Genomic DNA, 16,330 nt, shown 5'->3' with positions numbered 1-16,330 from the left:
AAAAAAAAAAAAAAAAAAACAAAACTACAAAGACTTAAAGTATAAAATTCAAAGACTACAAGAAACAAACGAAAGTGTAAAACTTCCCTGTCAACAGGAAAACTGGACATACTCTAGACATTCAAGTTAAACACAGGCCAAACCAAAGCCCTCCCCTGCCATCTGTGTTGGACACTACGCTTACTCCAACCTCAGTACCCACTGACACACTTTTCAGCCTGCCACGAGGCTTCCCCACATTCTCAGAGACCTTCTTCAGACCATGTAAAACACTGTCTCTTAGTGGTAGACAGATGGCTCAGCAGGGAAAAGCACCGGCTCCTCTTCCAGAGGACTATAGTTTGATTCCTGGAACCGACATGGGCGCTCACAGTGGCTGTAACTCCAGTTCCAGGCAATTTGATCCCCTTTGGGCCTCTGTGGGCATCAGGAATGCACAAGATACAGACATACATGCAGGCAAAATAGCTATACACATAAAATAATTTTTAAAATTTAAAAAACTAAGAACATTGGCTTTTCAGACCATAACCAATTGTATGAATTAGAGGTCTTTCTAAAGACACTTCAGTCTTTCTGAATTAGGAGACAGTCAACGAAAAATATCAGGTACCCTTTCAGTTCATTCAAACAAATCATGAAAACTTAAGTCGGGTAGTGGTGGCATATACCTTTAATTCCAGCACTCAGGAGGCAGAAGCAGATGGATCTCTATGAGTTCAAGACTAGCCTGGTCTACAAGAGCTAGTTCCAGGACAGGTACCAAAGCTACAGAGAGAAACCCTGTCTCAAAAAACCAAAAAAATCATGAAAACTCAACTGCAGAGTAAATTAAAAGGTCCCACATTAAAATTTGTAATTTATGACAGTGTGCTGTCACATGCTTGTAATTACAAAACTTGGAAGGTAGAATGTAGAAAAATCAAAAGTTCAAGGTCATCTTGGCTTAGAAAGTGACTTCAAAAACAGTCTGGACTACGTGAGACTGTATCTCAAATAAGTAAACAAATAAATAAATGGCTGTATCTAAGTTAAGTATCCTGCTGTGGAATAACCCTTCTATACACTGTATGATTATATGCCCCTGTGATTGGTTTAATAAACAAGTTGACTGACCAATAGTTGAACAGGAAAGTTACGTTAGAAAGTCAGAAAATGCTGGGAGAAAAAAGGGTAGTTTGGAGTTGCCAGCCAGACAAAGTGGGAGTAGGAGATGAATGTGCCATGCTAATAAAGGTGCCACCAATAAATAAATAAATAAATAAATAAATAAATAAATAAATAAATAAAGGTGCCACCATGTGGCAGAGTACAAATAAGAAATATGTGTTAACTTAAAATGTAAGAGCTAGTTGGTAATAAGCCTGAGCTACTAGCTGGGCACTCATTTTGTTTTTCAATTTTTATTTAATATTATTTTAGGTGCATGGGTATGAAAATGTCAGATCTCCTGTAACTGGAGTTACAGACAGTTGTGAGCTGCCATGTGAGTACTGAGAATTGAACCCAGGTCCTCTGGAAGAGCAACCAGTGCTCTTAACCCCTGAGCCATCTCTCCAGCTCCAGCCCAGCATTTGTAATTAATACAAGCCTCAGAGCAGCTGCGGGACAGAAAAACTCTGACTACAATATCCGCCTTTGGGGACTCTGAAATATATACATCCTTCCAGCAAAATCATTAATTTCTCTGATGTAGGAAGCTGGTTTTTATAATCTTCAACCAAGTCAGTCCAAAAGGAACACTATGGAAAGATAATCCAGACTCACACTCAGATGGGACAGCTGTGGCCTTGGGAGGCTGATGGTGTGGGAGCTTTTATTGTCCATGTGTTGCTTTTATTGGTTAATGAATAAAGAACTGCTTTGAGCCTATAGCAGAGCAGGGCAAAATAGAGGTAGGCAGGGAAAACTAAACTGAATTCTGGGAGAAAGAAGGTAGAGTCAGAGAGAAGCCATGTAGCCCCGCAGGAGACAGACGCCGGAACTTTATCCAGTAAGCCACAGCCACGTGGTGTTACAGATTAATAGAAATGGGTTAAATCAGTATGTAAAAGCTAGCAGATAAGAAGTTCGACCTAATATGCCAAGCAGTGATTTAATTAATACAGTTTCTGGATGATTATTTCTGGACTGAGCAGCCGGAACAAGCAAGCAGCTCCTACAACAGGCTCAGGCAGGAGTTTCAAGTGGTCAGGATCATCTGCCAAGTTCAAGGACAGTCATAAGACCCTATCTCAAAAAGAGAAGGGGGAGGCCGGGCGATGGTGGCGCACGCCTTTAATCCCAGCACTCGGGAGGCAGAGGCAGGCGGATCTCTGTGAGTTCGAGACCAGCCTGGTCCACAAGAGCTAGTTCCAGGACAGGCTCCAAAGCCACAGAGAAACCCTGTCTCGAAAAAACAAAAAAAAAAAAAAAAAAAAAAGAGAGAAGGGGGAAGGGACCCCGCTAGAATGAAGTAGGGCAATACACACGTGATGGGAAAGTTGACAATTGTTGGATTCTTCTCCACAAAGAAGTTGTTCTTAGTAAATCTCTTGATGCAAAAGATTAGATATGGAGGCAGCTTGGTGAGCTGGAAGCGCTTCAGGAAATTCTCCTTGTAAGTCTTGTATTCCTAGAAAAACAGTTTCATGACATTAGTGCCAGCACTCAGAGTCAGCACTCAGTACAAAAGGGACTGAGCTTTGCTCTGTATCACACCTAAAATTTAGAAAATACTTAGTCCCAAAAAATCACAAAAGAAGCTAAGATCAGCAATGGAGCAAACACAGAGTAAAAATACAATGGACTACTTCAGCCAGTATAGGATCACACTGCTGAAACTAATACCATAGCTGTGGAGGCTCAGGCAAACACAGAGAATAAAACCACCAAATGAAAACAACGGTTAAAAGCTGAATTACCACCAGAAAGATCTTACTTTACACCAGGCAGCATGGTGGCACATGCGTTTAATCCCAGCACTCAAGAGACAGAAACAGGGGGATGGATCTCTGTGAGTTCAAAGCCTGCCTGGTCTACAAAGCAAGTTCCAGGATAGGCTCCAAAGCTACAGAGAAACCCAGTCTTGAAAAACAAAACAGATCTTACTCAAAATGGGGAAATTTTTCTTGCCTTAGTAACAGTGAAGCACCCTCAGTATTCCAAAGGAGGTGGCTAACAACTTCTTCCATCCTTTCTGTCTTAAAGGCTCTAAGACCTGGGCTGGAGTAGCTCTGTGGTAAAAATCTGTACTCAGCACACAGGAGGCACTGGTCTATCACAATCCCCGGCAACCGAAGCTCACATCTGAGAAGAAATCTCAGGGCTTGTGTAAGTAGTGTAACAGGTCACATTTCCTGTGAGCCTAAGAAGAAAGGGAAGGGCCAGGACCTGCCAACCCAAGGGGCTTAAAGCGAGTGAACATTAGTGGCTTCCCTTTTTCTTTTATGTGGATGGGTGTTCTGCCTGTCTATGAACCCATGTGTGCCCAGAGAGGCCAGAAGAGCATGCCAATTCCCTGGTACTGAAGTTACAGATGGTTGTAAGGTACCACTTGCATGCTGGAAACTGAACCCAGTTTCTCTGCAAGGGCAATACTCTGAACTGCTGATCCATCTTTCCAGCCCTGAGAATCCTCCTCCTTCTCTTTTCTTCCTTCTCCTCCTCCTCCTCCTCTTCCTCCCTCCCTCCCTCCCTCCCCCCTCACACTCTCTCTCTCTCTCTTTGATTTTCAAGACACGGTTTCTCTGTATAACTATGGCTGTCCTGAAACTTATTCTGTAGCCCAGGCTGGCCTTGAACTAAGAGATCCACTTGTCTCTGCCTCCCTAGTACTGGGGTTAAACATAAAGTCTTATCCTTGTCTGGGAATATACCCTAATAAAGCACTTGCTTAGTATGCATGAGGTTGAGGCTCAAACCCCAGGAAAACCTAAGCTTACATTTAGTTAAGAGATAGGACTGAAAGACTAATCATAACCAGAAACAATCAGCCAAGGCTTCCATCTGAACTGACTGAGTTCTAAACGGAAAAACAGACCCCTTGAGATCCACAAATTGCTCAAGGAAATAGAAAATATTTTCAATTGAGAGAGAGAGAGAGAGAGAGAGAGAGAGAGAGAGAGAGAGAGAGAGAGAGAGAGAGATATGTTGGGTGAAAGTGGATGTATACATGCTACATTTCATGTCTAGAGGCCAGAGGGCAATTTCCAGGAGTCTGTTTTTTCCTTCCACTGTGGGTTCCAGGGACTGAACTTAGGTTTCCAGACCTCCATGACAAGGGCTTTGACCTGCTGAGCCATCTCACTAGCCCCAAGAAAATACTGATTTTAAATTAGAATATGCCTGCTTCAATACTATCTGGACAATGGCCTTATAAAACAGCAAGTAAGAGACCCACTTCTGACACTGCATAGTGAGGGGCCTTACAGACCTGCTCCCCAGCAAATTGAGAGAAAGGTCATCTAGAAAATGAAGAAACTTTTTACAAAAGAAAGGGTTTGGGTACTTCTTCAAAATGTTAATAAGATAGCAAGGGAAATAAGAGTATGGGGTCTACACTGTCCCTGCCAGCTCGGTAAGAAGGAAACACCACTGCAAAATAGTTCAAGGTTCTTTTCTCCCACCCCAGGAGTCCAGTTTCACTGGGTGGTGGTGCATACCTTTAATCCCAGCACTTGGGAGGCGGAGGCAAGTAAACCTCTGTGAGTTCAAGGCAAGCCTGGTCTATAGAGTGAATTCCAGGACAGCAAAGAACACCCTATCTCAGGGGAGAAAAAAAAAGTCCAACAATTTGATACTGAGACTGAATTAACAGTAAGTACTTTTATTATTAACAAAAAATAACAGCAAAACAGACAAATTAAAAATAATTGTTGGACAGCCAGGCGGTGGTGGCGCACGCCTTTAATCCCAGCACTTAAAAGCAGAGGCAGGCGGATCTCTGTGAGTTTGAGGCCAGCCTGGTCTACAAGAGCTAGTTCCAGGACAAGAACCAAAAAAGCTACGGAGAAACCCTGTCTCAAAAAATCAAAAAAAAAAAAATTATAATAATAATTGTTGGAGCTGGAAGTGGTGGCCAGCACTTGGGTGGAGGAAGGAGAATCAAGAATTCAAGGCTGGTTCTGGCTGCACGGCAAGTTCTGGGCTAAGCTGGCTAGACGAGACCTTACCTCAAGAAACACAACAAAATAAAAATTCTCCTTTTAAAGATGAAATTTCTGTATTTCTTGAGTTTCCAAACATCTGAATCTCCCACTTTTCTTTACAGTTCTCAGAGGCAGGCAGGAGCCATGTAAGAAGGGCTACAAAGAGTTAAACACCAGAGAGGCTGGGAGCCTTGAAAAAGACAGGACATTCAGAGTAAGACTATGATATTTATGCGTTGATTCTGAAATAGAAAAAGACACAGAGGCTAGGGAGTAACTTGTCTGTAGAGCACTTGCCTTCTACTTCCAAAGCCCTGTTGTCAACACTGAAAAAAAGGGGTGCTGGTGATGATAAAGTTAAAATACAAACCGAGAAAACAGGGCAAGGGTGGCAATGTGGCTACCTTCTCAGTGATGCCGTTGAACTTGGCCAGGATGTTGAAGAGCGGCACCTGGGGGATAATGAGCTGCTCCTTCTCATCCTTATAAAGTGGGGCGGTGGGAAGGTCCAGTGTCAGGTACATGAACGTGGACTCTACCATCGTCTCTTGGTACTCATCATTATGGAGCAGCTGTTCCTTCTCTTCCGCTGGCTGGAATGAATGAGAAGACGAAAGAGGAAAGGAGTGAACAGCAGGAAGCAAAGCCAGAGACATGATGCTCATTCACATCTTCCCTAGTCCAGAGCCCAGGCACCCGTATGCAGAACCACCTGACAGTATTCATTCAAAAACTGATGGCATGTGTGTGCATGCATGTGGTCATCCAACTAGAAAGGAGATCGATCACTGACAGAAGGAGACCTCTAGGGGGAAGAGTGGGAAAGGGAATACAAGGGACACAAAGGAAGAGGAGGAACTGTTGTGCAAAGAAACCTGCCAGGAAGAGAGCACTGGGAATAGAGCAGGGCGACAGAAGAGAGGGCTAATGAGAACTAAGTGTAATGGCACACGGATTTGAAGACACCATTCAAACCCATTCCCTTCTAGACCAACTCTTAAAGAAAACACTAATCCTATTTGAAAGGGTTTTACTTATATACCCTACTATTTAAAAAGTTCTCAAGAAGCTGAGCTGAACCACTTAGCAGTCAAACCACTTCAACCAAGACTACCAGCTACCAACTCTGAAGTTCACAGTACAAGGCCACTATGGGCACAGAACTGCCCTACAGCAGGTGCTTTGTCAACTTCTTTGTGGGGCACATTCTGTCTATTCTCTAAGCTCCTGGTTCCCCAAGCCCCCAGGTAACATATATCAGGCTAGAATTCTGTTCTGGACACTCACCAGATCAGGATGAGGAAGCTTTTTAGTGAAGATTCTCATTGACCCCTGGAAAACATCAGTCACAATAGCTGTCAAACAAAAAGCAAAATACAAAGTTTGTGAGGCCAGAAAGCATGTCAAGAACATATCCCAACTTCTCAATTTCTGGTATAAACCAAAACAGTGTAAGACTCAAGCTCTTCTTAAGAACAGACGCTCCACCTTGTAACATATATCACTGTACTTACATAATTATTTTCCTAAGTAATTATATTATATCTCCCTCACACAACATTCTTTAACCACTGGGCTGGGTCTTGAAAGGGGAAAAATGTGAGTTTGAAAAGAATGACTTAAAAACATCATCATTTTAAAAAGAAAGAGCCGGAGAGATGACTAAGCAGCTTAGGACACTTGTTACTCTTGCAGAGAGAACTCAGGTTTAATTCCCAGCATCCACATGGTAGCTTACAACCATTCCAGAGGCTCCAATGCGATCTTTTGACCTCTGAGGGAACCAAGCAAACACATGGTGCACATAGCAAAAGGCAGGCAAAACACTGAGACACATAAAATAAATAAACCTTTTTTAAAAATATCAGTCAGAACTGGACATAGAACTGGGTGTGGTAACACCTATGATTTTAGCACTTGGGAGGTGGAGACAGGAGGATCAAGAGTTCAAATCCAACTTTAGCCACATGAGATCCTACCTCAAACAATGAAAACAAAAATAGGTACAGTGGGAAATGGCTTGGTCAGTAAAGAGCCTTCCATCAGGTATGAAGACCTGAGTTTGATCCCTAGAGGGATAAGGCCCATCTCACCTCTAATCTCAGCACTGGCCTTCACAGGTGTACACACACACACACACACACATACACACACACACACACACACACACACACACACACACACACACACACACGCACACACGGCCTCAAAAGCAGCTTAGTCAAGGTATTTCTGCCTTCAAAAGGCTGTAACCTATACTGGACAAGAGAGAAATGACTAAGATGTTAATCAAGAACAAAACCAAGCCGGGCGGTGGTGGCGCAAACCTTTAATCCCAGCACTTGGGAGGCAGAGGCAGGTGGATCTCTGTGAGTTCGAGACCAGCCTGGTCTACAAGAGCTAGTTCCAGGACAGACACAAAGCACACAGGCTCACAGAATCCCAGTGAAACACAAGTTAGAGACCTGAGAGAATGAGCTTGTCTAAATTTACCTCACAGACAGGGCAGAGCTATCTAGAGTAAGAACTCCTTCACCCAGCAGAGCCATCAGAACCCAGAAGACAAGAGCTGGGTGTGGTGGGACACACCTATTCTCAGGCAGTGAAGAAGGAAGATTGGGAGTTTGAGGCTAGCCCAGGCTACAAGGCAAGACCTGATCTCAAAACAAACAACACATACACAACCACAAAATCAATCAAATAAAAAAGAAGACAAGCAGCAGAGCATGGTGTTGACAGGTCTTTAATCCCAGCACTTGGCAGAGGCAGACCAGCCTGGCCTACAAAGCAGTTCCAGGACAACCAGGAATGTTAGAAAGAAAAACCCTGTCTTGAAAAACAAAAACAAAAAAGAAAGCTACACTGCCTTATGTCTCCAAAATGACTCACCTGACTCTGCAGTCTATAAGCTACAAAGTGTAACTGGAATTCAAAATAAACAAGAGAAGCTGAGGGTCAGAGGACGTTTAGTTTAGTCATGTGCCTACAAGCACAGCCACTTTCAGTCTGCTCTACCATCCAGCTCAGTCCTTCACCAGCTCTAGCACTGGAGGAATCGAAGAGTCTAGAACACAATGCTCCCACTCTCCATTCCCAACTGGGTCAGAATTTCTAGAGCATAATTATACCCATTTTTGATTTGTAAAAAAATGCTTTGGCCAATATGTGGTGGTGTTTGTCTTTAATTCCAGCACTTGGGAGGCAGAGACAGGTGATCTGTGTGAGTCTGAGGTCAGTCTGGTCTACACAGTCGGTTCCAGGACAGACAGCCAGAACCACATATAAACTCTGTCTCAAAAACAACAGCAAAACCAAGCTTTGACTTATTCTGGAGAGATGGCCCAACAGTTAAGAACACATACTGTTCTTGCAGAGGACCCAGAGTTCAGTTCCTAGGACCCACTTCAGATGGCTCACAACCACCTGTCACTCCAATCACTGGGCTTCTGACAGGCTCTGATCATGGAATGCTCTTGTACATGTGTGGTGCACATACACCCATGCAGGCACATTAAATAAACAAACATTTTAATCTGAGCAAAATGACACATGCTTGTAATCCTAACATCTGAAGGTGAACGAGCTTTAATTGATACCCAAGACAATATCAATTAATGAGGCAGATTGCTATTTCAATAAATACATAGTACAATAATGGCCATGTTCATCTCTAAACATTTATCATTCCCTGTGCTCAAAACATTCAAATCCTCTCTAGGAGCTCTATTGAGGTACAGTTAGTGGATGTCAACCACTTTTACCCACTGTGCCAAAGAACACTAAAAGCTCCTCCTCCTGCTAACTTCTCTGTCTGAGAGCCCTTAGCCCTAGGCCTCTGGTAACCACGATTCTACTCTTGGCCGCTGAAAGTTCACTTCTGGAGGGACAAGACACAGCCATGTCTTCTATCTGTCTTACTTCACTTAACCCAGTATCTTCCTGGCATTTCTGCTTAAAATCTACTGGGCCAGGCAGGCAAGGCAGTATATATTTGTAATCTCAGTATAAGGGAGGCTAGATTAGGAGGATCACAAATTCCAACCCAGCCTGGGCTAGGCAGCAAGAATATATTTCAAAGAATTCAAAAAAAAAAAAAAAAAAGATAAAACAATAACAAAACAACCAGGAAAAAAAATAAAGATAAAACAACAACAAAACAACCAGGAAAAAAAATAAACTGAGAATATAACCATATTCTAATAAAAAAACAGGGCAAGATCAATTCAGGTCTAGCAGAGCCTAATGGCACATGCCTGTAATCCGAACTTCTGGGGTGGAAGCAGAAGAATCTAAGTCGTTTCAGTACTGAGACAGGAAGAACCTAAGCTCCAGGCCAGCTGGGGCTCCAGCAAGACTTTGTCTCAAAATGGAAGAAGCAGTATAAGTATAAATGTTTTTTTAGGAAAAAAAAGCAAAAACCAAGAAAGTGGGGCTCTCTTTGGACAAGCAGCATGACTTACTCTTCTTCTTCTTCTTGGTGCCGCCCAGAGCCGAGTGCAGAGCATTCAGAAACCAAGACAGGAAGTCAACTCCATCCCCTGAGAACAAAGGGAGAGAGAACATGCTGAAGCTCAGAAGCAGGAAAGGAACCCAACCACGTACTGGCTGGTTCTCCTCATCCTCTCCAGCCACGCATCCTCCACCCTGTGCATCCTCCTCTACCTGACAACAAACATCCACACTCTTCAAGGTCAAGCTTACTCTTTTTTTAATTCTTTTTTTAAAGATTTATTTATTATGTATACAGTGTTCTGTCTGCAGGTTAGAAGAGGGTGCCAGATCTTACTACACATAGTTGTGAGCCACCATGTGGTTGTTGGGAATTGAACTCAGAACCTCTGGATGAATAAGCAGGGCTCTTAACCACTAAGCCATCTCTCTAGTCCCCCAAGCTTACTCTTTAGTCTTCTCTTTCTCTCCAGGTATTTTGATCTACAGTTGTACCTCTCCACCCAGCGATAATAATGAATGATGGCCCTGTAACATCCACACCTTCAGAGTGGCTCTGACTTCCTTCCTCACTTCCCTATCTTAAAGACTTATCTTTCAGGAAGGTGACTTAAAGTGCTATTTCTAAGAAAGCGTCCGCACACAATGCAAAGCAAAGGATTCTGGGAACAAGCAACATTCCTGGCCCACGATAAGAGTGCCTAAAAAGAAACTAGGTGCCGACTTCCCAAGTATGTCTGAGACAATGGCTACTGTCTTACGAGATGTCTGTCTCCATTCACTTCCCCTCTGTTCATCTAGTTAAAATCTATAAGGCTATGTACTCTGCTTTAACTTCATCTCCTGATTCCAAAGGCCTGACAGCTCTACAAAATTGCTTTCCTAAATTCACACACACAATGCTTTATTTAATTACAAATGACCAAAGCAAGAACTTCTCTAGGCACCCACACACATCTAGGATTGATAATGCCCAGACACTGGGGTCTCAAACACTGGGGAAACTACTTAACTGACAATGCAAACTATGACTATGGAAGAGGAAACAAGGTAAGCTTACTCTTAGGGCTAAAGCTTTTCTGCAACTCTAACCATCATGCTTTAACATTGCAAAGGTGTCAAAAACTGAAGGAAAGGCTAACAGATAAAACTACCCATAGTACACAAAATAAATTTCTCTATAAAAATATCATATCTTGTTGTAGCCCTGACATAAAAACAAAAGAAAGCTCACTGCTTAGGCAGAGGGTCTGAGTTCAGTTTCAGCCTCTGCAGCGGATGGCTCACAACTACCTGTAACTCCAGTCTCCAGCTTTAGGGGATCCAACAGCCTCTTCTAGAATCCAGGAACACTTGTACATTTATATATATACACATACATACTCTCACACACACTCCACGGGCACCTGCACACACGCGCGCGCGCACACACACACACACACACACACACACACACTTAAAAATAAATCTTAAAAATCAAAACAAAATTGAGACATCACAGAGTTGGTGCAGAAACCAAGTAATTTTATGAATCTGGATGCTGGATATGTGAGGCTTCATCTAGCACAGGAGGTGGCTGCCCCCTGTTCGGAAGAGTGTTACTGGCCTGTTGCAAACTATGAAACTCCATGCTCAAATATCTTTGCAACTTCTGCTCATTTGGAAATAAATCATGGGGTTCTCGTCAACATACACTATCTATTCCCAAGTGTATCTTACTCTCTGTTGCCCCAAACTCCTAAACCCCGAGTCTCAGCCCCTCATCTACTTATCTTATCATCTCCGAGTTAGTGCTCTTCTCCCAAGTCCCTGAGAATCTGAAAGGCACTACTACACAACCATGGTGGCACACGCCTTTATTTCTAGCATGTAGGATGCAGAGGCAAGTGGATCTCTATGCCTGTCTGGTCTACATGGCGAGTTCCCGGATGGCTAGGGCTGCATAGTAGGAACCTGTCTATTTAAAAATAAAGGTATTGTGGGGCTGGAGAGATGGCTCAGCAGTTAAGAGCACTGGCTGTTCTTCCAAAGGTCCTGAGTTCAATTCCCAGCAACCACATGGTGGCTCACAACCATCTGTAATAAGATCTGGTGCCCTCTTCTGGCCTGCAGGCAGAACACTGTAAACATAATAAATCTTAAAAAAAGAAAGAAAAAAAGGTATTGTGGGTAGAGGTGGCAGGAGACATGGCTCAATAGTTTATAGTACTTGTTATTCTTTCAGAGGACCTGGGCTTGATTTCCAGCACCCACATGGCAGTTAACAACTGTCTGTAACTCCACTTCAAGGGGATCTGACACCCTTTTGTGGCCTCCTCTGGTACCAGGCATGCATGTGGTATGCAGACATACATATAAAGGCAAAACACTTACACACACAAAATAATAAAAAAAATAATTTAAAAACCAAGCCACTGACCTTTCTCTCTGTGTAATCCATTCCTCAATCAGAATAATAGGATTTCTATTTTGATTTGGGATTTTTGAGTCCTATCTCCACCTCACAGGTGCTGGGATTATTTATACACATGGACTACCATGTCAGAATAGTGTGTGTGTGTTTGCGCGCGTATCCTACTGTCCCGGAACTCACTTTATAGACCAGGCTGGCCTCGAAATCAAGAGATCCGCCTATGTCTGCCTCCCAGAGCTAGGATTAATGGCATGCACCATCCCCCAACCCCATGGACTGTGTCACACTTTGGCAAGTGCCAACTGATTTTCAACCTTAAGATAAAACCCAGTCTCGTTACAAAGACAAAGAAACTGGAAAATCCCCTTTCCTAACCACTACCCTGGTTCTCCACTGACCTGGAATCCAAGATGTGACTACTTACTCTCTGTGCCAGACACATTTGGGCATCCCAAACTATACTGGAACCCCATGCCTGCCTAGCCATGCCTATTACCAACCCACCTCCTCCTCTACCCAGCACTCAGGACTCTACCCATATGTCTACCTAGGTCTCTGTTCCACGAGCTGGAGAAGCTGCTTTTCTCATCACAGCACTTAACATCCTCTAATTACTTCCTATACAATTACCTTTCCTGTTAGCCTGGCATTTCCTGGAAGAAAGCGATCATATACCTCAACCTGTAGCTCTAACACTCAGGAAGAAAAGTGGAGGATGACCCAGTGTGGGGAAAGCAAAGACAGGAAGAATTCAAATACTCTGTGAGTTTGGGGTGAGCGCCAGGCCAGGCAGGGCTACAGAGTGAGACCATATCTCAAACCAAGAGCGCAGGATGAACAAATGGATGCGATGTGGTACTGCGTAAGACCCGGCTACTAAGAGTGACCGGAGAGTTCACTCAGCAGCAGTCAGACTGGGCTGAGAGATGAGAAAGAGTGGAAAACTTCCCTGAGTACCCAACAGGGGACACAACAAATGAGCAGCACAAGCGGCAGCTACTTAACAACAGGGGCTTGCCTAGGATCTCCCATAAGCAATACCATTATTCTGACAAATAAAACAGATTTCTGTATTCTCTTTATACAGCTGCAGTCTCTTCGGTCCCCTACACAAATCTCTCTGGACCCACTGATCAGAAAAGAATGAAGACCCTAACCCCCTATCCACAGACAGTCCCTTCATGTCCTATCAGGATTCGCTGACAACTGGAAATAAAAGTGTTCACCGGCTCTGAGATGCCCCTGAAATGCGGTCCTCAAGTCAGAGATGTGGGTGACTTGTCTCTCACCTTGTTTGGTGATCTGGAAAGTCTTCTTGCTGCAAAGAACAACAGCCTGAAGCATCTCATGAGGAGAAACATGTGCCTTGAAGTTCCGCGGGTTCCAGAGCTTTCTCATCAGCTCCCCAAACCGCTGGACCAACAAAAACATAATATCCCCTGGAGGGCGCTTGATGTTCTTGTAATTGTCTTCCTCCAGGAAGTAGTTCCGAAGAGGAGGAACATTAGACAGAGCCTGGAAATCAAGCATTCCAGTTAGCACAAAGCCCTTTGCAGGACCCCTCAGGACCAGGCTGTTCCAGCTAACATTCAGATAAAGCCTGTGACAGGACCAGGACAGCCTTCAAATGTCCAAAAGAAACTGACCCTAGGGCCTGGTAAGGTGGCTCAGAGGTTAAGAGCGCTGGCTGCTCTTCCTGGCTGTTCTTCCAGAGGTCAAGTTCAATTCCCAGCAACCATGTATTGGCTCACAACCATCTATAATGAGATCTAATGCCCTCTTCTGGTCTGCAGGCATACATGCAGGCAGAACACTATACATAATAAACAAATAAATCTTAAAAAAAAAAGGAAGGAAGGAAGGAAAGAAGGAAGGAAGGAAGGAAGGAAGGAAGGAAGGAAGGAAGGAAGGAAGGAAGGAAGGAAAGAAAAAACTGACCCTCAGAAAATGCTCCCAGAGCTCAGAGAAACATCCTTCACTGAGTCACACAAAATAAAGGCTGACAAACACTTAGTGAATGAAGGACTTAAAAAGTCAAGCAGAGACTCAGGTCTGTAATCCCAGTACCTGGGAGGCTGAGGCAGAAGAGAAGCCAGCCTGGACTATGTATGAAGACAGCCTGAACTATGTAGTGAGTAGCCTGGGCTACAGAGCAAGACCCTAGTTTAAAAAAAAAAAAAGACAATTTAAAAAAAAACACACACAGAGCAACTGAACAAATAAACCAACAAAAAAGCAAGCAAAATCAAAAGTCTTTTTTAAAAGAGCATTCAGGGCTAGAGAGATGGCTCAGCGGTTTAGAATGCATCCTGATCCTGCAGAGGACCCCCAGGACCCACGTCTGACTGCTTGCAACTCCAGCTCCAAGGTGTCCAACACCTTCCTCTGGACTCCACAAGAACCTGCATTCGTACGTGCAGATACATACTCACACAGTACATACATATACACAGAAAGAAAGGAAGAGTCAGGTGGAGGTGGTGCATGCCTTTAATCCCACCACTCCAGAGGCAGAAACAAACAGGCGATCTCTGTGAGTTCAAGGCCAGCCTGGTCTACAGAGCGAGTTCTAGGACACGCTCCAAAGCTACAGAGATATAGAGAAAGTCTGTCTCAAAAAATAAAAATAAATTTAAAAAAAAAAAAAAAAGAGGGAGGGAGGAGGAAGCAAGAGAGAAAAAGAAATAGACCCCACCACAGTGGTTCATTCTGGCCTAGCCTAGGAACAGAGTCCACTGCCTCTTATAATCTGGAGACTGCAGGAGCCATAAGCCTAGAAGCCGAAAACTCCCTCAGCATGTGGGAGCCACCCCTTGACCAGAAAGGAGTGTGCTGCTGGCTGCAGAGCAAATGCTCAGGTGGAGTCCTCAGACACCTGGGGTCTGGGACCTTCCGACAGTACTCTCTAAGAAGTGTTAACTTCTTGGCGGCTTCCAGTTACTCTCCCCTCCCCAGTGTTCTTTCTTGAGCATACCTGCAACACTGCATTTGCATAGTCATTGGCTTTTATGTTGTTCAGTCCCACGATCCCTGGCAGGTAAGTGGTACCATCATATGCCCGGGACAATTTGGCTTGCTTGTCCAAGTTTGCAATTTGCTGCTTTGTGAAAGTAGGCTTCAACACATACTGCCAAGCAAAAAGAACAGACAGGTTGTTGTAAACAGGGTTCACAAAGTATATCCAGAAAATAAAAATTCCCTGGTCATGAATGCCCCACTCTACACCCTAAGGCTCAGCCACCAGGGATGAAGACCAAGGTAGGGGAGTAAGTCCTCCACAGAGCTCATCTGCAAGGGGCTTTGTGTCTAATCCTGAGTCACTGAATTCCACGTCTGTCTTTACCCCTACAGTCTGGTCAACTCCATGATCAATGGCTGCCAGAACCCCAGGATGCTCAGGACTATGAAGCCAGCAGGAGCCCACGTCTCCAGTGGGGTATCTTGTGTATCTATCTCAAGAGTGGAGCACCTTCTTCCCTGCCAGGCTTCCAAGCCTCCCAGGGCTGTGAGGCAGGACAGAATCTTTCTGGTCACAGAACTATCATCATGAACTTAGTTTGAAACTTGAATTTATTCTACTTTTTCACTTTCTCTAGCAGGGCCCTTCCCAGAGTCCCTTGGGATAGCTCACAAAACAACGTGGCCGACACCAGCAACCAGGGACACATACTGTGATATCCTCCAGTGAGGAGTCGATGATCTCATAGTTGTCAGGAAGGCAGTAAAACTTGAGAGTGTGGAGGTTGAGGAAGACGTGGTGGCTGAACTGGACGCTGTGAATGTAGGCATGAGACTTCAGGCCCCGGCCTGTGGGAAAGGGGGAAGGGCTGTCAGAGAAAGGCCTAAATGGCACAGATCAAGTCTGCTCTTGCCTCATTACTTTGTGCAAAACATGTTAAAAGCAAAAACAAAGTAAGTCCTATGCCATCCATGAAATTAATCCCCACATAAACTTCTCTCACAAAGAGAACCAGAAAGAACACTAAGACATAAGTTAGGGAAATCAGTTTCAACATAAAAGTATACATGTAGATCGGGCGGTGGTGGCACTGGAGGATCTCAGTCAGTTCAAGGCCAGCCTGGTCTACAGAGTGAGTTCCAGGACAGGCTCCAAAGCTACAGAGAAACCCTGTCTCAAAAAAAAACAAAACAAAAACCAAACAAACAAAAGTATATATATAAACTAACTTCATATGTATCAGAAACTAGGAGTATCAAAAAAAAATGCTATTTAATACATAAGAACAGCCGGGCGGTGGTGGCGCACGCCTTTAATCCCAGCACTCGGGAGGCAGAGGCAGGCGGATCTCTGTGAGTTCAAGACCAGCCTGGTCTACAA

The 16,330-nt window shown here is 44.1% G+C and overlaps 1 protein-coding gene across 2 annotated transcripts in view; it reads right to left on the bottom strand.

Annotated features, from left to right (window-relative positions):
• Usp39 (ubiquitin specific peptidase 39) overlaps positions 1-16,330 on the bottom strand; it is a 30,920-nt gene that overhangs the window by 7,234 nt on the left and 7,356 nt on the right. For both annotated transcript variants that reach the window (XM_005364741.2, XM_013352867.2), the window contains exons 4-10: positions 15,662-15,798; positions 14,966-15,118; positions 13,281-13,506; positions 9,590-9,667; positions 6,417-6,484; positions 5,534-5,722; positions 2,472-2,614 (exon numbers count right to left, since the gene is read on the bottom strand). In XM_005364741.2, the coding sequence (XP_005364798.1) occupies positions 2,472-2,614; positions 5,534-5,722; positions 6,417-6,484; positions 9,590-9,667; positions 13,281-13,506; positions 14,966-15,118; positions 15,662-15,798 (994 nt within the window). The remainder of the gene's footprint in view (positions 1-2,471; positions 2,615-5,533; positions 5,723-6,416; positions 6,485-9,589; positions 9,668-13,280; positions 13,507-14,965; positions 15,119-15,661; positions 15,799-16,330) is intronic.

The sequence above is a fragment of the Microtus ochrogaster genome (assembly GCF_000317375.1).
Source record: "Microtus ochrogaster isolate Prairie Vole_2 chromosome 14 unlocalized genomic scaffold, MicOch1.0 chr14_random_3, whole genome shotgun sequence".
Classification (NCBI taxonomy): domain Eukaryota; kingdom Metazoa; phylum Chordata; class Mammalia; order Rodentia; family Cricetidae; genus Microtus; species Microtus ochrogaster.
This window is presented reverse-complemented; position numbering and strand designations above follow the sequence as displayed.